Consider the following 20,262-nt stretch of genomic DNA (forward strand, 5'->3'; position numbering starts at 1 on the left):
AGTCATTTAGCAGACGCTCTTATCCAGAGCGACTTACAAATTGGTGCATTCACCTTATGATATCCAGTGGAACAACCACTTTACAATAGTGCATCTAAATCTTTTAAGGGGGGGGGTTAGAAGGATTACTTTATCCTATCCTTGGTATTCCTTAAAGAGGTGGGGTTTCAGGTGTCTCCGGAAGGTGGTGATTGACTCCGCTGTCCTGGCGTCGTGAGAGAGCTTGTTCCACCATTGGGGTGCCAGAGCAGCGAACAGTTTTGACTGGGCTGAGCGGGAACTGTGCTTCCTCAGAGGTAGGGGGGCCAGCAGGCCAGAGGTGGATGAACGCAGTGCCCTTGTTTGGGTGTAGGGCCTGATCAGAGCCTGAAGGTATGGAGGTGCCGTTCCCTTCACAGCTCCGTAGGCAATCACCATGGTCTTGTAGCGGATGCGAGCTTCAACTGGAAGCCAGTGGAGAGACCGGAGGAGCGGGGTGACGTGAGAGAACTTGGGAAGGTTGAACACCAGACGGGCTGCGGCGTTCTGGATGAGTTGTTTACAAAACGTTAGTTGCTGAATCACAACAGTATACCAATAGCACCCTCTAGTGTGTGTTGGTTGAAATCTCCTCTAGGAACTATTCCATAGAAATCGAGAATTTGGGATTATAATGGTTCTATCTGCATTTTTCTCAAAACTGAGTTATTAACACAGCCGTGTCCTAAACACCCTGATTCACGTTGTTAAGTTAAAAAGCGAGTTCAAAATTGCTCACACCATTCAAACCAATGAGGGTTCAGAACTATAAAGCTAATCATCTCAGAATCCTATTTTTTCAGATAGAACGTTTTAATTCCAATAAATAAATAATTGTTGAGCCAAGCCAGACCTGTTACTCCTCAACTTGAGGGTCTTGTCACCTCTAAGGAGCTACAGTAGTTAGGTAGTTTCCTCTCAACTTGAGGGTCTTGTCACCTCTAAGAAGCTACAGTAGTTAGTTAGTTACTCCTCAACTTGAGGGTCTTGTCACCTCTAAGGAGCTACAGTAGTTAGGTAGTTACCTCTCAACTTGAGGGTCTTGTCAGCTCTAAGGAGCTACAGTAGTTAGTTAGTTACCTCTCAACTTGAGGGTTTGGTCAGCTCTAAGGAGCTACAGTAGTCAGTTAGTTACCTCTCAACTTGAGGGTTTGGTCACCTCTAAGGAGCTACAGTAGTTAGTTAGTTACCTCTCAACTTGAGGGTTTGGTCAGCTCTAAGGAGCTACAGTAGTCAGTTAGTTACCTCTCAACTTGAGGGTCTTGTCAGCTCTAAGGAGCTACAGTAGTTAGTTAGTTACCTCTCAACTTGAGGGTCTTGTCAGCTCTAAGGAGCTACAGTAGTTAGTTAGTTAGTTACCTCTCAACTTGAGGGTTTGGTCAGCTCTAAGGAGCTACAGTAGTTAGGTAGTTACCTCTCAACTTGAGGGTTTGGTCAGCTCTAAGGAGCTACAGTAGTTAGTTAGTTACCTCTCAACTTGAGGGTCTTGTCAGCTCTAAGGAGCTACAGTAGTCAGTTAGTTACCTCTCAACTTGAGGGTTTTTCACCTCTAAGGAGCTACAGTAGTTAGTTAGTTACCTCTCAACTTGAGGGTCTTGTCACCTCTAAGAAGCTACAGTAGTTAGTTAGTTACTCCTCAACTTGAGGGTCTTGTCACCTCTAAGGAACTACAGTAGTTAGGTAGTTACCTCTCAACTTGAGGGTTTGGTCACCTCTAAGGAGCTACAGTAGTTAGGTAGTTACCTCTCAACTTGAGGGTCTTGTCACCTCTAAGGAGCTACAGTAGTTAGTTAGTTACCTCTCAACTTGAGGGTTTGGTCAGCTCTAAGGAGCTACAGTAGTTAGTTAGTTACCTCTCAACTTGAGGGTCTTGTCACCTCTAAGAAGCTACAGTAGTTAGTTAGTTACCTCTCAACTTGAGGGTCTTGTCAGCTCTAAGGAGCTACAGTAGTTAGTTAGTTACCTCTCAACTTGAGGGTTTGGTCAGCTCTAAGGAGCTACAGTAGTCAGTTAGTTACCTCTCAACTTGAGGGTCTTGTCACCTCTAAGGAGCTACAGTAGTTAGTTAGTTACCTCTCAACTTGAGGGTTTGGTCAGCTCTAAGGAGCTACAGTAGTTAGTTAGTTAGTTAGTTAGTTAGTTAGTTAGTTAGTTAGTTAGTTAGTTAGTTAGTTAGTTAGTTAGTTACCTCTCAACTTGAGGGTCTTGTCAGCTCCGAGGAGTTCCAGTATTCTGGTCCAGGGGCCCCGAGTCACCAGACGACCCTTAGACGTTATTATGACGATAGAGCTAGAGAGAGAAAGAGAGAGTGAGGGAGAAAGAGACAGAAGTGAAAGAGAGATGGGGGATGGAGAAGAGGAGGCAGGGAGAAGAGAGAGTTAACTTTGTTCTTCTCAGTGTCTTCCCATTCTAACATGAAAAAGTTAGTGTGTGTGTGTGTGTGTGTGTGTGTGTGTGTGTGTGTGTGTGTGTGTGTGTGTGTGTGTGTGTGTGTGTGTGTGTGTGTGTGTGTGTGTGTGTGTGTGTGTGTGTGTGTGTGTGTGTGTGTGTTCTTACAAGTCTGTCAGGTTGTTAACATAGCTCTCTATCTGGGCAGGTACACCCTGTAGTATGGAGTTCCTGAAGCCTTTGCTCTCCACCAGTCTCCCGTCATGGCCGTCCATCACCGTCAGCTGCACCCCATCATCTGGCTGGTACAACTTCCTGCCGTTAACCTGCCCGGCATCCACAACATCCAATCAACCAATCATGACATTATTGAGTAACTTTTTACACACAGAGAAAGTAAACACACACGCAAAAACACACACACACCTCTGTGTAGGCAAAGTCATCCTTGATGTGGAAGAAGCGTGTGTTGTAGGACTCCAGCTTGACCTCCAGGAAGTGGTCTGTGGTACGCTGTGGAGGAAAGAGAGAGAGGAGAGAGAGAGGAGAAGAAGAAAGAGAGAGCGATAGATAGATAGATAGATAGATAGATAGATAGATAGATAGATAGATAGATAGATAGATAGATAGATAGATAGATAGATAGATAGATAGATAGATAGATAGATAGATAGATAGATAGATAGATAGATAGATAGATAGATAGATAGATAGACCGCGAGGGAGAGAGAGGAGAGGAAAGAGAGAGAGCGAGAGAGAGAGAGAGAAACAGGAGAGGAAAGAGACAGAGGAGAGGAAAGAGAGAGAGCGAGAGAGAGAGAGCGAGAGAGAGATCTTAAGTGACTGACACTGGTATAGAAATGTCAATCCTGTCCACAACACTGCTGCAGAGATTTATTGATGAGATGCCAAGACTCTTTCTTCTCTTTCTTTACATGACTGTATCAGTAACACTATATAGAGAGGTTGTAAAGGGTTTCAAACGGTGAATATACTATGAATAATAGGAACTAGTGTTATTAGAATACTATGTACTAGTACTATGAATACTATGAATCAGTAATAAACAGTTTACATAAGTGTTTGATTAACTATTTTACAAAACGATGCACAGTGCCATTTGTGACTAACAGACTGAGCTCTGTCCTCACCAGCTTGGCACTGGGCAGTTTCCTTGGCATGGGCACATCTACGATGGGCATCTCTGCGTGCAGGGGGTAGGCCTGTGTCATGCAGTCACTGGGGCTGCTGCCCTTAGGGATAACGGCTGTGATTTTAACCCTCTCACAGCCCTTCACTGAACAGAAGGCAAAGTCCTCCTTCTCATTGTGGGCCTTCACTCGGAGGAACAGCAGGCTGAGAGGGAGACAGGGGAGACTAAGAGTTAATAAGGATTTACTGGGAGGAACAGCAGGCTGAGAGGGAGACAGGGGAGACTAAGAGTTAATAAGGATTTACTGGGAGGAACAGCAGGCTGAGAGGGAGACAGGGGAGACTAAGAGTTAATAAGGATTTACTGGGAGGAACAGCAGGCTGAGAGGGAAACAGGGGAGACTAAGAGTTAATAAGGATTTACTGGGAGAAACAGCAGGCTGAGAGGGAGACAGGGGAGACTAAGAGTTAATAAGGATTCACTGAGAGAAACAGCAGGCTGAGAGGGAGACGGGAGACTAAGAGTTAATAAGGATTCACTGGGAGAAACAGCAGGCTGAGAGGGAGACAGGGGAGACTAAGAGTTAATAAGGATTCACTGAGAGAAACAGCAGGCTGAGAGGGAGACAGGGGAGACTAAGAGTTAATAAGGATTCACTGGGAGAAACAGCAGGCTGAGAGGGAGACAGGGGAGACTAAGAGTTAATAAGGATTCACTGAGAGAAACAGCAGGCTGAGAGGGAGACAGGGGAGACTAAGAGTTAATAAGGATTTACTGGGAGAAACAGCAGGCTGAGAGGGAGACAGGGGAGACTAAGAGTTAATAAGGATTTACTGGGAGAAACAGCAGGCTGAGAGGGAGACGGGAGACTAAGAGTTAATAAGGATTCACTGGGAGAAACAGCAGGCTGAGAGGGAGACAGGGGAGACTAAGAGTTAATAAGGATTTACTGGGAGAAACAGCAGGCTGAGAGGGAGACAGGGGAGACTACCTACTGTACTCATCTACTACACATTCTCCCCTTCTCTCCCCGATCCTTCCCTCCTCACCCTCTCTCTTCTCTCCCCCCTCCCTCCCTGCCTCCCACCCTCCTCACCCGGTATCTTCCTCCCAGTAGTAATAGCCTCGGGACAGGTGAGACTGGTTGATCTTGTCTCTCTGTGTGGTCCTCATGAACACACCGGTCTTCCTTGTCTGCTTGGTCAGACGGTTGTGGATGTCCGAGATGATCGTGAAGGTGGTGCCTGGCGGGTAGCAGAAGCCCACGTTGATCCAGTCGTTCCTGGAACACACACACACACACACACACACACACACACACACACACACACACACACACACACACACACACACACACACACACACACACACACACACACACACACACACACACACACACACACACACACACACAGTTAATCAAGTATATCAAAAATGACATTTTACAGGAGGCAGCCCAGCACTGAGCTAGAGCTAAACAACTACTCCCACTCACCTGTCATATTAATTAGTAAACACACCATAGCAGGACATTTTGCCGTTCTTTATTGGACAAGTTCAGGTTAGTCTCTCTCTGTTTCAGTCAGCTTTCTTCTGTTTGGGGATAGTGAAACTAGAAACTAGTGAATACGACTCTGCAGTCCCGTGTAGCTCAGCTGGTAGAGCATGGCACTTTCAGCACCTGGGTTCGATTCCCAAGGGGGACCAGAATGAAAAAAGTATTGGATAAGAGCGTCTGCTAAATTACGCTCAAGGCACCACAGATGGTAGTCCGTACGGCCCAGTACATCACTGGTGCCAAGCTTCTTGACACCCAGGACCTCTATACCAGGCGGTGTCAGAGGAAAGCCCTAAAAGACTCCAGCCACCCCAGTCATAGACTGCTCTCTCTGCTACCGCATGGCAAGCAGTACCAGAGCATAAAGTCTAGGTCCAAAAAGATTCTTATCAGCTTCTACCCCCAAGCCATAAGACTCCTGAACAGCTAATCAAATGGTTACCCGGACTATTTGCATTGTCCCCCCGCCACCCCCCATTTTATTGGTCACATACACATGGTTAGCAGATGTTAATGCAAGTGTAGCGAAATGCTTGTGCTTCTTGTTCCGACAGTGCAGCAATATCGACAAGTAATCTAACAATTCCACAACAACTACCTAATACACACAATTCTAAGTAAAGGGATGGAATAAGAATATATACATATATTATTATTATTATATTATTATTTTAGCTGCAAAATCGGGACCCCTACAAATCAGCCGGGCTAGACAATCTGGACCCTCTCTTTCTAAAATTATCTGCCGAAATTATTGCAACCCCTATTACTAGCCTGTTCGACCTCTCTTTCGTGTCGTCTGAGATTCCCATAGATTGGAAAGCAGCTGCTGTCATCCCCCTCTTCAAAGGAGGGGACATTCTTGACCCAAATTGCTACAGACCTATATCCATCCTACCCTGCCTTTCTAAGGTCTTCGAAAGCCAAGTCAACAAACAGATTACCGACCATTTCGAATCCCACCGCACCTTCTCCGCTATGCAATCTGGTTTCAGAGCTGGTCATGGGTGCACCTCAGCCACGCTCAAGGTCCTAAACGATATCGTAACCACCATCGATAAGAAACAATACTGTGCTGCCGTATTCATTGACCTGGCCAAAGCTTTCGACTCTGTCAATCACCACATCCTCATCGGCAGACTCAATAGCCTTGGTTTCTCAAATGATTGCATCGCCTGGTTCACCAACTACTTCTCTGATAGAGTTCAGTGTGTCAAATCGGAGGGCCTGTTGTCCGGACCTCTGGCAGTCTCTATGGGGGTGCCACAGGGTTCAACTCTTTTCTCTGTATACATCAATGATGTTGCTCTTGCTGCTGGTGAGTCTCTGATCCACCTCTACGCAGACGACACCATTCTGTATACTTCTGGCCTTTCTTTGGACACTGTGTTAACAACCCTCCAGACGAGCTTCAATGCCATACAACTCTCCTTCCGTGGCCTCCAACTGCTCCTAAATACAAGTAAAACTAAATGCATGCTCTTCAACCGATCGCTGCCTGCACCTGCCCGCCTGTCCAGCATCACTACTCTGGACGGTTCTGACTTAGAATATGTGGACAACTACAAATAACTAGGTGTCTGGTTAGACTGTAAACTCTCCTTCCAGACTCACATCAAACATCTCCAATCCAAAGTTAAATCTAGAATTGGCTTCCTATTTCGCAACAAAGCATCCTTCACTCATGCTGCCAAACATACCCTCGTAAAACTGACCATCCTACCGATCCTCGACTTCGGCAATGTCATATACAAAATAGCCTCCAATACCCTACTCAACAAACTGGATGCAGTCTATCACAGTGCCATCCGTTTTGTCACCAAAGCCCCATATACTACCCACCACTGCGACCTGTACGCTCTCGTTGGCTGGCCTTCGCTTCATAATCGTCGCCAAACCCACTGGCTCCAGGTCATCTACAAGACCCTGCTAGGTAAAGTCCCCCCTTATCTCTGCTCACTGGTCACCATAGCAGCACCCACCTGTAGCACGCGCTCCAGCAGGTATATCTCTCTGGTCACCCCCAAAGCCAATTCCTCCTTTGGCCGTCTATCCTTCCAGTTCTCTGCTGCCAATGACTGGAACGAACTACAAAAATCTCTGAAACTGGAAACACTTATCTCCCTCACTAGCTTTAAGCACCAGCTGTCAGAGCAGCTCACAGATCACTGCACCTGTACATAGCCCATCTATTATTTAGCCCAAACAACTACCTCTTCCCCTACTGTATTTATTTATTTTATTTATTTTATTTATTTTGCTCCTTTGCACCCCATTATTTATTTATACTTTGCACTTTCTTCTACTACAAATCTACCATTCCAGTGTTTTACTTGCTATATTGTATTTACTTTGCCACCATGGCCTTTTTTGCCTTTACCTCCCTTAACTCACCTCATTTGCTCACATTGTATATAGACTTATTTTTCTACTGTATTATTGACTGTATGTTTGTTTTACTCCATGTGTAACTAACTCTGTGTTGTTGTATGTTGTCAAACTGCTTTGCTTTATCTTGGACAGTGTAACGCCCTGGCCATAGAGAGGGGTTTTTAGTTCTTTATTTTGGTTAGGACAGGGTGTTACATTGGGTGGGCGTTCTATGTTCTTTTTCTATGTTTTTGTATTTCTTTGTTTTGGGCCGTGTGTGGCTCCCAATCAGGCACAGCTGAAGTTCGTTGTGGTTGATTGGGAGTCACACATAAGTGCATGTTTTTCCGTTGGGGTTTTGTGGGTAATTGTTTCTGTTCAGTGTTTCACCTGACAGGACTGTTGGCTGTCAGTTTCTTATTTTGTATTTGTATAGTGTTCAATTTTATAATTAAATATGATGAACACTAACTCCGCTGTGTTTTGGTCCACTCTCTCTTCAGACAGCCCTTACAGAATTACCCAACAAACAAGGACCAAGCAGCGGAGGAGGGAGCAGCGCCAGGAGGAGCAAGGATCCTGGACCAGGGAGAGAAAGGACTGGACATGGGAGGACATCCTGGACGGCAAGGGATCCTACACTTGGGAAGAGATCCTGGTCGGAAGGGATCGCCTCCCATGGGAACAGGTAGAGGCACTCAGAAGAGTGGAGGCAGCAGGAAAGAAGGACCAACAGCAACGGTATGAGGGAACACGGCTGGGAAGGAAGCCCGAGAGGCAGCCCCAAATAATTTTTTTGGGGGGGGCACACGGGGAGTGTGGCAGAGTCAGGTTTGAGACCTGAGCCAGCTCCCCGTGCTTACAGGAGGCAACGTAGTACTGGTCAGGCACCGTGTTATGCAGTAAAGCGCATGGTGTCCCCAGTACGCGTGGAGAGCCCGGTGCGTTACATCCCAGCTCCTAACATCTGCCGGGGGAGATTGGGCATCGAGCCAGGACGGGTTTTGCAGGCCGTGCGCTCTAGACCTCCAGTGTGTCTCCCCATCCTGGTCAGTCCTGTGCCTGCTCCACGGACCAGGCCTCCAGTGGGTCTCCCCATCCTGGTCTCTCCTGTGCCGCTTCCACGGACCAGGCCTCCAGTGGGTCTCCCCATCCTGGTCAGTCCTGTGCCTCCTCCTCGGACCAGGCCTCCAGTGGGTCTCCCCATCCTGGTCAGTCCTGTGCCTGCTCCACGGACCAGGCCTCCAGTGGGTCTCCCCATCCTGGTCAGTCCTGTGCCTCCTCCCAGGACCAGGCCACCAGTGGATCTCCCCATCCTGGTCCGTCCTGTGCCACCTCCCAGGACTAGGCCTCCAGTGGGTCTCGCCAGTCTGGTGCCGCCAGAGCCGCCCGCCAGTCTGGTGCCGCCAGAGCCGCCCGCCAGTCAGGAGCCGCCAGAGCGGCCCGTCTGCCCGGAGCCGCCAGAGCGGCCCGCCTGCCCGGAGCCGCCAGAGCGGCCCGCCTGCCCGGAGCCGCCAGAGCGGCCCGCCTGCCCGGATCCGCCAGAGCGGCCCGCCTGCCCGGATCCGCCAGAGCGGCCCGCCGTGCCGGATCCGCCAGAGCGGCCCGCCGTGCCGGATCCGCCAGAGCGGCCCGCCGTGCCGGATCCGCCAGAGCGGCCCGCCGTGCCGGATCTGCCAGAGTGGCCCGCCAGCTGGGCGCAGCAAGGGACACCCGCCAGCCGGGCGCAACAAGGGTCGCCCGCCAGCCGGGCGAAGTCAGGGTCGCCCACCAGACCTTCGGCGCGGCCAGGTGCGCCACCTAAGAGGGCGACGCCAAGGGTGGGGCAGAGGCCACGTCCCGCACCTGAGCCGCCGCCATAAGAAGGCCCAACCAGACCCTCCCCTTCAGTGTCAGGTTTTGCGTCCGGAGTCCGCACCTTGGGGGGGGGTACTGTAACGCCCTGGCCATAGAGAGGGGTTTTTTGTTCTTTATTTTGGTTAGGCCAGGGTGTTACATTGGGTGGGCGTTCTATGTTCTTTTTCTATGTTTTTGTATTTCTTTGTTTTGGGCCGTGTGTGGCTCCCAATCAGGCACAGCTGAAGTTCGTTGTGGTTGATTGGGAGTCACACATAAGTGCATGTTTTTCCATTGGGGTTTTGTGGGTAATTGTTTCTGTTCAGTGTTTCACCTGACAGGACTGTTGGCTGTCAGTTTCTTATTTTATATTTGTATAGTGTTCCATTTTATAATTAAATATGATGAACACTAACTCCGCTGCGTTTTGGTCCACTCTCTCTTCAGACAGCCCTTACAGCCAGGTCGCAATTGTAAATGAGAACTTGTTCTCAACTTGCCTACCTGGTTAAATAAAGGTGAAAATTATATATATATATATATATATGGATGAGCAATGACCGAGCTGCATAGGCAAGATGCAATAGATCCATTTATTATAGTGGCCAATGATTTCAATTTTGTATGTAGGCAGCAGCCTCTCTGTGTTAGTGATGGTTGTTTAATGGTCTGATGGCCTTAAGATAGAAACTATTTTTTAGTCTCTCGGTCACACACTTATCAAGAGAATACGTGGTCATCCCTATTGCCTCTGATCTGGCGGACTCACTAAACACAAATGCATTGTTCGAAAATGATGTCTGAGTGTTGGAGCGTTCCCCTGGCTATCTGTAAATGATGTGTGAGTGTTGGAGTGTGCCCCTGGCTATCTGTAAATTATGTCTGAGTGTTGGAGTGTTCCCCTGGCTATCTGTAAATGATGTCTGAGTGTTGGAGTGTGCCCTGGCTATCTGTAAATGATGTCTGAGTGTTGGAGTGTTCCCCTGGCTATCTGTAAAGGATGTCTGAGTGTTGGAGTGTTCCCCTGGCTATCTGTAAATGATGTCTGAGTGTTGGAGTGTTAACCCTGCTATCTGTAAATGATGTCTGAGTGTTGGAGTGTTCCCCTGGCTATCTGTAAATGATGTCTGAGTGTTGGAGTGTTCCCCTGGCTATCTGTAAAGGATGTCTGAGTGTTGGAGTGTTCCCCTGGCTATCTGTAAATGATGTCTGAGTTTTGGAGTGTTCCCCTGGCTATCTGTAAAGGATGTCTGAGTGTTGGAGCGTTCCCCTGGCTATCTGTAAATGATGTCTGAGTGTTGGAGTGTGCCCCTGGCTATCTGTACATTTTTAAAACAAGAACATGTTTCTGTCTGCTTTGCTTAATATAAGGAATTAGAAATTATTTATACTTTTACTTTTGATACTTAAGTATATTTAGAACGAAATACTTTTACTCAAGTAGTATTTTACTGGGTAACTTTCACTTTTACTTGAGTAACTTTCTATTAAGGTATCTATACTTTTACTACATATTACCTCAATTACCTTGACTAACCTGTGCCCCCGCACATTGACTCTATACCAGTACCCCCTGTATATAGCCTCACTACTGTTATGTTATAGTTGCTCTTAAATTATTTGCTATTTTTCTATTTTCTTATTTTTTACTTCAGTTTATTTTAGTAAATACTTTCTTAACACTTGTTTTTCTTAAAACTACATTGTTGGTTAAGGGCTTGTAAGCATTTCACTGTAAGGTCTCCACCTGTTGTATTTGGTGCATGTGCCAAATAAAATTTTATTTTATTTAAAATGTGAAATGTCATGCAGTGTTTATGGTTGAACCTGAAGTTCCATTCCACAAACAATAGATGGCGCCAGAGTAGCATGTAACCAATGGGAATGCCCATATCCCCAATACAGTAGATGTTCCTCCCTCCGAGTCCTTTCGGGGTAATCTCAGGCCAGGGAATAGCTAACACGCTTGAAATGACTACCATGCCTCTGCTATTCAAATGACTGCCAATGCTATTAAGTATATTTGCTGGGGAGGGGTGATGTCATATGCTAAGACAAACAGCCACCATAAACTACTGTATCACACTGTCCCTTGGGTTATAGGGTTCGTGGAAGGCAAGGGTGTGAATTGATGATATGGGTTTTATTAATATGACCACATGGTCAGGGGATGGCTTTGGGTTACTGGGGTTATTGTTGACTCATAGGATGTGGTGCCATGATGTTGACAGTTTTTTGGATCAGATGCTGAAACAATGCTGGGAGAAGGAAGTGAATAGTGTGTGTGGTGAAGGGTGTATGTGTGTGTGTCTGTGTGTGTCTCTCTGCATCCACTACCAACCTGTGTAGTCTCTCTGTCTCTCTCTCTGTGTGTGTGTGTGTGTGTGTGTGTGTGTGTGTGTGTGTGTGTGTGTGTGTGTGTGTGTGTGTGTGTGTGTGTGTGTGTGTGTGTGTGTGTGTGTGTGTGTGTGTGTGTGTGTGTGTGTGTGTGTGTGTGTGTGTGTGTGTGTGTGTGTCTATATCTCTCTGAGTCCACTACCAACCTGTTGAAGTTGATGAGCCACACTGTGATCTCTGCAGGAGCAGCCTGGTCCCAGTGTACAGTGTAGCCCTTACCCAGGGTGACCACGGGCTGGAACTGCTGGTAGTGCTTCCTCTTACCCAGAGCGCCCTCTAGTGTCAGGGGTCTGTCAGGGTACTCATCCTTTACCATCTGCATGTTCAGACTGGCAGGGTTACGTGTCTGTATGTAGATCTGAGGGACCACGCACACACACACACACACGTTAATGCACAAACGCATACAGACACATGCACACACACAAACACACAGGTGTGTGTGACTAAGAACATGTTCACTAATCTGGAAGTCATTAGAAAGTGAGTGAAATGAGGGGGAAACGAGGTCACACTGCACAAAAAACCTAGTGTGTTAGCTTTGAGAGGAAACTTAACCACCACTTTATTTTAAAGAATGTGTGAGTACATACTGTGTACCCATGTGTGTATGTGTTTGTATAAGATTGTGTGTGTGTGTGTGTGTGTGTGTGTGTGTGTGTGTGTGTGTGTGTGTGTGTGTGTGTGTGTGTGTGTGTGTGTGTGTGTGTGTGTGTGTGTGTGTGTGTGTGTGTGTGTGTGTGTGTGTACATGCATGCTTGTGCACCTGCTGCATGCTTCCTTCAGCCTGCATGGCGTATGCATACCAACCTGTGCATAATGCCCACTACAGATGGCAGCCCTCCAGTCAGGCACGTCAATACAGTCAGGGTGTCTCAGTAGCCAGTTGTCCTCTTTGACCAGGAAGGCTCCAGGGTACTCACTGACCGAGCCGTCCACGTCGTGGAATATCGTGGTCTTGTCACCGTCCATCTGCATCTTGTTAAACCATGGGCCGGGCTCGCCGAAAAACACCCGGGACGTTATCTGATAAGAAGAGCAGGGGGTAGATGGGGAGGAAGGGGGAGAAGGGGTGAGGGGATGGAGAGAAGAGAGGGGGAGAGGGGAAGGAGAGGAGAGGGGGAGAGAGGAGAGATGAGTGTCATGGAGGTGAGAAAGAGCAGCATGTCTCCCCTGTAAGACCCTGCTTATGGCACTACATTACCCATAATGACAGCTCATGCCCAAAATTTGCAGCTACGCTTTAGGGCAAACACACACACACACACAATACACCCCAACTCCCATCATGTGTACAGGTAAATGCTAACTAGCGTGATACACCCCCCCACTCACACACACGCACTCTCACACTCACACACTCACCCACACACACTCACACTCACACCCACACACTCCCACACACTCACACTCACACTCACACACACTCACTCACACACACACACTCACACTCACACACACACTCACTCACAGGCACGTCGTCGAAGGTGATGTCGGTGACGTTGTTGTTAGGGCAGCTCTGCCAGGAGTTGTTGAGTCTGAAGCCGAAGGCGCTGGTGTGTCGACCATCCAGGGCAATGTATTTTCGGAAGGTGCAGTTCTGCACGTTGATGGGCCCGTCGTAGATCTGCATGCCGCGGATAGGGAAATCACTGCAGGACAGACATACAGAGAGTCAGAAAGACCAGAGGGAGGGAGACGAATTAGACAGAATGAGAGAGAGAGAGAGAGAGAGAGAGAGAGAGAAACTTGACGGACAGACACAGACAGACCCTGGTCAAAAGTATGGCACCAGGTAGGGAATAGGGTGCTATTTGGGACGCAGACAAGATCATGGGTGCTTTGCGATGTTTCCAAGTGTGCCGGAGGGAACATTGTCATCTCTTTCAGAACACAGACAAGGCTCTGTGCTATCGGATATTGGATAACGACTGCATCTTGGGACCATTTTGTAACACTATGCAAAAGTTCAAATGTGGTTGCAAATTATAATTTTTTCTCCATATAGCATATCATGTACAATTGAGACAGATGATGGATGACGGGTTTCTTTCACCCAGACAATAAAAGAATGTCAGATATGCACAAGTTGAGACATCATACTTTTAATCATGCTTTCTGTCTGGCCAAGCACGCAAAACGCTGAAAAGGGAAAAGTTGAAGGGGTTCATTTCAGGGTAAAATGTGAATGAGGAGAGGCGATACGAGGAGAGGGGGAGAATGAGAAGGAGAAGGAGAAGGAGAAGGAGAAGGAGAAGGAGGAGAAGGAGAAGGAGAAGGAGAAGGAGGAGGAGAAGGAGGAGGAGGAGGAGGAGAAAGAGACAGAAGAGAGAAAAGGGAGAGAGACACACAGAGTGTGTGTGTGTGTGTGTGTGTGTGTGTGTGTGTGTGTGTGTGTGTGTGTGTGTGTGTGTGTGTGTGTGTGTGTGTGTGTGTGTGTGTGTGTGTGCGAGCCAACACTCACACTCCTCGAGGCAGGGTCCTCCCATTGAGGTCGGGTCCCCCGGGACCCCAGATACGGTTGTCAGGAATGGGCATGCCCCTGTTCTCACTCTCCCCAACAAACAGACTGTTCTTCACTTCCTGACGAGAACCATCGTCATCAGGGAATGTACCACCACTACACAGATAGGGAAAGACAGAGAGAAAGTGAGAGACAGAAAGAGTTTGTGTGTTCATTTCATCGAAAAATACTTTTCATTTTTGTTGACTAAAATGTAACGAGACGAGAATTCCACGTGAGACTATTGGACATTTAATTTGACATCAAGCTCCTTTTCATCTGTTTTTCTAATCAGAAGCATGCATGCAGAATATTTTTTTGCAATCCTCTCATTGGTAGAATTGACATCTTTCAGTTGTGTGGAGTGATTGAGCTGATCTGCCTGGCTCTCCCACACAGCTCTCAGGTGGTCACATCAGTCGCTCGTCAATCTTTTGAGCTGATGCGAAGCCAGGACACTGGACTTGTAACTAAACTCAACTAGAAACGATCATGTTTACTCTCTCTTACTTTCCTGTAGGCTATTTTTACTCTGATCACATCAAAAGCTCTATGTTGTTACTCGTGAATCTGTGTTGCCGCTCTAGCACCATTCTTGTGGTTGCTGTTTCCTATGGGGAAAACAAATGCTAATTCTTGAATGTTAGAGTACAGTAATACTTCTGTCATTTTTGGAGAGGTAAAATTCTCCCCTTTTTAAAGAAAAAGCTTTTATTTACCCTCCTTAACGGTTATGATGTGGAGAAAATCAGAGCCGTAAATTTCTTGACATCTAGCCAAGGCTTTATAGCCTATATGATTAATTATGGCTGGCATTGGTTACAATCTGCCACAATATAAATGTTGCCAGCTAAGGTATACGAGGGGATGGTAGGTCTAGTTGGACAAGGCTATCTGAATGTGTACATGATGGAAGTTAGAAATAGCTTAAATATTCATTATTTAATAGATTATTTTTACTATTGTGTGACTAAAATGGCTGTGACTAAAACTGTCCAGAGTTTTAGTCGACTGATAATAACTAAAACTAACGAAAAATGAAATGACTAAAATGTGACTAAAAGGTATTTTAAGACTAAACATAAAACCAAATCTAAAATAGATGCCAAAGTTAACACTTTTGTGTGTGTTTTTGGTTTTACTAAAGTAAAACAAGGAAAATTTCCCACAAGGAAAAGGGCTATTTTAGGTTTGAGGTTAGGTTTAGGGTTAAGGTTAGGGTTAGGGGTTAGGTTTAGGGTTAAAGTTAGGCTTAGGGGTTAGGTTTAGGGTTAAAATTAGGGTTAGGGTTACAATTAGGGTTAGGGTTAGAATTAGGGTTAAGTTTAGGGTTAAGGTTAGGTTAAGGGTTAGGGGTTAGCGAAATAGGATTTTACATTTACATTTATATTTACGTCATTTAGCAGACGCTCTTATCCAGAGCGACTTCCAAATTTTGAATGGGAATCAATTGTTTGGTCTCCACAAGGATAGTAAAACAAATGTATGTGTGCGTGTGTGTGCGTGTGTGTGTGTACGTGAGTGACTGTCAGAGAGTTTGTGTGGCCAAGAGAGCTAAAACGAATGTGTGGCCAAGAGAGCTAAAATGAATGTGTGGCCAAGAGAGCTAAAACGAATGTGTGGCCAAGAGAGCGTGTAAAAGTGTGTGAGTCTGTGCCAGTGTGTCTCTCTCTCAGAGTGTGACCTGGTTTCTGAAACCATCTACAAACCATGCCCAGGCCCATATACCTAGAGATGCCACTTTCACACTCCCAAATTACTTTCACACTCTTTCAAAGTCTTTCTTTCCCACTGCATCATAAGCAGACAACCATATAAGGTGTTTTCCAATTACTGCAACGGGGTCTTCTGCAGTCACCCGTAAATACAAACATGAACCACACATGCACGCCGCACGAAGACACACACACACACACACACACACACACCACAAGATGTTATTAACATTAATGTCTTACCTAGCCAGTGTTAGGCCAATTCCATTATCAGCAAATCTGAGGCAGAGAGAGAAACAGTTGTTAGAGCCAATCACATAGTAGACGGAACATTAGAATGAGAATATTACACAGACATTATCTGTTTCCACATGTCAACAGTGTGTGTGTGTGTGTGTGTGTGTGTGTGTGTGTGTGTGTGTGTGTGTGTGTGTGTGTGTGTGTGTGTGTGTGTGTGTGTGTGTGTGTGTGTGTGTGTGTGTGTGTGTGTGACTATTCACACACTGTTTGTCTAAAAGTCCAAGGATAAGGGTTGACATTGGAAATGTTGTCAAGGATGCAAAGCAGCAACAGACTGAAGGTGAGAAAAACAAAAGAGTATTCAGTGTAAATGCTAGGGGATGTTTCTGACAGTTACTGCTGTGTTGAGTGCTAGACCTAGCAGTAGAAGCCTAGACGTAAGCATGATAATTGGGGTGGCAGCACCATAGGACTGAGAGGGAGGTTAGAGAAATACAAGCTGTCAAAATGTAGCCATTTTTCAGAGGCGTGATTGTGTGTAGACGTCCTAACTTGTGATTTGTTAAGATAGGTTACAGCTAAATATGTATTTGTTACAATCCACCTATTGCTTGATCCCTCCCTCCCTCCCTCCCTCTCCCTCCCTCCCTCCCACCTCTACCGCTCACTCCTTCCCTCCGTCTACTCACTGGCAGTCGTCCAGCCAGACATCTCCTCCCCTCAGCCAGGCTCCGTGGTCCTGGTTCTTGTAGGCCACAAAATGGTGTATGAGAGCTGGGACACGGGGCTTAAAGGGATCCGCATCCTGGTGGGGTCCATATCTAGAGAGAGAGAGAAGAGAGAGAGAAGAGAGAGAGAGAGAAAGAGAGAGAGAGCAAGAGATCGAGAGAGCGAGAAAGAGAGCGAGAGAGAACGAGAGCGAGCGAGAGAGAGCGAGAGAGAACGAGAAAGAGAGAGAGAGAGAGCGAGAAAGAGAGAGAGAGCAAGAGATCGAGAGAGCGAGAAAGAGAGCGAGAGAGAACGAGAGAGAGCGAGAGAGAGCGAGAGAGAACGAGAAAGAGAGAGAGAGAGAGCGAGAAAGAGAGTGAGAAAGAGAGTGAGAGAGAGAGAGAGAAAGTGAGAAGAGAGAGAGAGAGAGAAAGAAAAATCAGCTTCACTGGTTTGCCCTGCCCATAACTACCCATTGTTCCTTTAAACAGCTTAGAATCCAAGGCAGTCGCCACTCTAATTCATGCGTAACTAAATCAAACAACTAAACTATAACAAAGAAATTAAGCGTAACAAAGTAATATAAGTTGATTAGTAATGTGGGGTAAACAGAACATACAGTGTATCAACAAATAAACCAGTCATGAACTTGTTTAGAATCAAGGGTTTGTGTAAAGTATTCGAAATATCACAGTCATTCATGCAGACATCTCTGCTATGTATTATTCACAGTTCAAATGTTAACCAATGTGCTGTATGAAGCCTGGGTGAGTGGGTTTGCAGACTGGGGTCAAATACTTTGGTTGAGGTGCACTTGGACTTTTAGGACGATTCAATTGGTTCCATTGTTATGGGCAAACTAAATCAAGCACAGCTCAAGTATTTGAAAGTCTTTGACATGTGTATCTGAAAGAGGTCTGCTAACTAGCTCCCGAGTGGCGCAGTGGTCTAAGACACTGCATCTCAGTGCTAGAGGCGTCACTACAGACCCTGGTTTGATTCCAGGCTGTATCACAACCGGCCGTGATTGGGAGTCACATAGGGCGGTGCACAATTGGCCCAGCGTGGTCCGGGTTTGGCCGGGGTAGGTCGTCATTGTAAGTAAGAATTTGTTCTTAACTGATTTGCCTAGTTAAATAACGGTTAAATAAAAAAATTCTAAACTAATCACCCATAGTCGTGTGTATGTGTGTGTGTGTGTGTGTGTGTGTGTGTGTGTGTGTGTGTGTGTGTGTGTGTGTGTGTGTGTGTGTGTGTGTGTGTGTGTGTGTGTGTGTCGTGAGACACTGACCTTGCTCCCACAAGAGAAAGGAAGGGTCTCTTGTCCTTGTCATTGGCCTGTGTTGTCTTTACACCGTTGTCTAGGATCATCCCAGCCTGCACAAGTACATACACACACATTACATTAACACTTCCAGTCAAGGAGCCAGCTATCAGCCAACAGATTGCTTTGAAGGTGTCTCCTTGTCTTGATGCTGTTGAGTTATGTATACTCGGCTGTGAGAACACTGAGGGTGATTCGCACAATGTACCCTATTCCCTACATACAGTCGTGGCCAAACGTTTTGAGAATGACACAAATATTAATTTCCACAAAGTTTGCTGCTTCAGTGTCTTTAGATATTTTTGTCAGATGTTACTATGGAATACTGAAGTATAATTACAAGCATTTCATAAGTGTTCATAAGGGTTTTATTGACAATTACAGTGTTGACCCTTCTTTTTCAAAACCTCTGCAATCCTCCCTGGCATGCTGTCAATTAACATCCACATCCTAACTGATGGCAGCCCATTCTTGCAAAATCAATGCTTGGAGTTTTTCAGAATTTGTGGGTTTTTGTTTGTCCACCCGCCTCTTGAGGATTGACCACAAGTTCTCAATGGGATTAAGGTCTAGGTAGTTTCCTGGCCATGGACCCAAAATATCGATGTTTTGTTCCCCGAGCCACTTAGTTATCACTTTTGCCTGATGGCAAGGTGCTGCATCATGCTGGAAAAGACATTGTTCGTCACCAAACTGTTCCTGGATGGTTGGGAGAAGTTGCTCTCGGAGGATGTGTTGGTACCATTCTTTATTCATGGCTGTGTTCTTAGGCAAAATTGTGAGTGAGCCCACTCCTTTGAATGAGAAGCAACCCCACACATGAATGGTCTCAGGATGCTTTACTGTTGGCATGACACAGGACTGATGGTAGCGCTCACCTTGTCGTCTCCGGACAAGCTTTTTTCCGGATGCCACAAACAATCGGAAAGGGAATTCATCAGAGAAAATGACTTTACCCCAGTCCTCAGCAGTCCAATCCCTGTACCTTTTGCAGAATATCAGTCTGTCCCTGATGTTTTTCCTGGAGAGAAGTGTCTTCTTTGCTGCCCTTCTTGACACCAGGCCATCCTCCAAAAGTCTTCGCCTCACTGTGCATGCAGATGCACTCACACCTGCCTGCTGCCATTCCTGAGCAAGCTCTGTACTGGTGGTGCCCCAATCCCACAGCTGAATCAACTTTAGGAGACGGTCCTGGCACTTGCTGGACTTTCTTGGGCGCCCTGAAGCCTTCTTCACAACAATTGAACCGCTCTCCTTGAAGTTCTTGATGATCCGATAAATGGTTGATTTAGGTGCAATCTTACTGGCAGCAATATCCTTGCCTGTGAAGCCCTTTTTGTGCAAAGCAATGAAAATGGCATGTGTTTCCTTGCAGGTACCAATGGTTGACAGAGAAAGAACAATAATTCCAAGCACCACCCTCCTTTTGAAGCTTCCAGTCTGTTATTCGAACTCAATCAGCATGACAGAGTGATTTTCAGCCTTGTCCTCGTCCACCTGTGTTAACGAGAGAATTACTAACATGATGTCAGCTGGTCCTTTTGTGGCAGGGCTGAAATGCAGTGGAAATGTTTTTTGGGGATTCAGTTCATTTGCATGGCAAAGAGGGACTTTGCAATTAATTGCAAATCATCTGATCACTCTTCATAACATTCTGGAGTATATGCAAATTGCCATCATACAAACTGAGGCAGCAGACTTTGTGAAAATTCATATTTGTGATATTCTCAAAACTTTTGGCCACGACTGTAGTACAGCCTTGGCCCTGGTCAAAAGTAGTGGACTACTGTATGTGGGGAATAGGGTGCCATTGGGACCGATCATCTGAGTTGCCTCTAGCAACAACACAACAGCCTCCAAGGTCTCTCTCTCTCTCTCTCTCCCTCCCTCTCTCCCTCCCTCTCTCCTTCTCTCTCTATCCCTCTCTCTGTCTGTCTCTCCCTCTCTCCCTCTCCCTCCCTCCCTCCCTCTCGCTCCCTCTCCCTCTCCCCTCCCCCTCCCCTCCCTCCCTCCCTCCCTCCCTCCCTCCCTCCTCCCTCCCTCCCTCCCTCC

General features: G+C 46.6%; 1 protein-coding gene across 6 annotated transcripts in view; it reads right to left on the reverse strand.

Annotated features, from left to right (window-relative positions):
* LOC106587725 (cell migration-inducing and hyaluronan-binding protein) overlaps positions 1 to 20,262 on the reverse strand; it is a 168,034-nt gene that overhangs the window by 3,048 nt on the left and 144,724 nt on the right. For 5 of the 6 annotated variants that reach the window (XM_045708744.1, XM_045708740.1, XM_045708743.1 and 2 more), the window contains 12 exons: positions 18,178 to 18,263; positions 16,868 to 16,999; positions 16,182 to 16,217; positions 14,185 to 14,340; positions 13,192 to 13,372; positions 12,531 to 12,746; positions 11,867 to 12,078; positions 4,656 to 4,841; positions 3,558 to 3,762; positions 2,833 to 2,919; positions 2,575 to 2,732; positions 2,207 to 2,307 (listed from right to left, as the gene is read on the reverse strand). In XM_045708744.1, the coding sequence (XP_045564700.1) occupies positions 2,207 to 2,307; positions 2,575 to 2,732; positions 2,833 to 2,919; positions 3,558 to 3,762; positions 4,656 to 4,841; positions 11,867 to 12,078; positions 12,531 to 12,746; positions 13,192 to 13,372; positions 14,185 to 14,340; positions 16,182 to 16,217; positions 16,868 to 16,999; positions 18,178 to 18,263 (1,756 nt within the window). Of the gene's footprint in view, positions 1 to 2,206; positions 2,308 to 2,574; positions 2,733 to 2,832; positions 2,920 to 3,557; positions 3,763 to 3,893; positions 3,940 to 4,655; positions 4,842 to 11,866; positions 12,079 to 12,530; positions 12,747 to 13,191; positions 13,373 to 14,184; positions 14,341 to 16,181; positions 16,218 to 16,867; positions 17,000 to 18,177; positions 18,264 to 20,262 lie in introns of those variants that run through there. The other variant, XM_045708746.1, reaches the window with a different exon arrangement.

The sequence above is a fragment of the Salmo salar genome, chromosome ssa26, assembly GCF_905237065.1.
Source record: "Salmo salar chromosome ssa26, Ssal_v3.1, whole genome shotgun sequence".
Taxonomy (NCBI): Eukaryota; Metazoa; Chordata; class Actinopteri; order Salmoniformes; family Salmonidae; genus Salmo; species Salmo salar.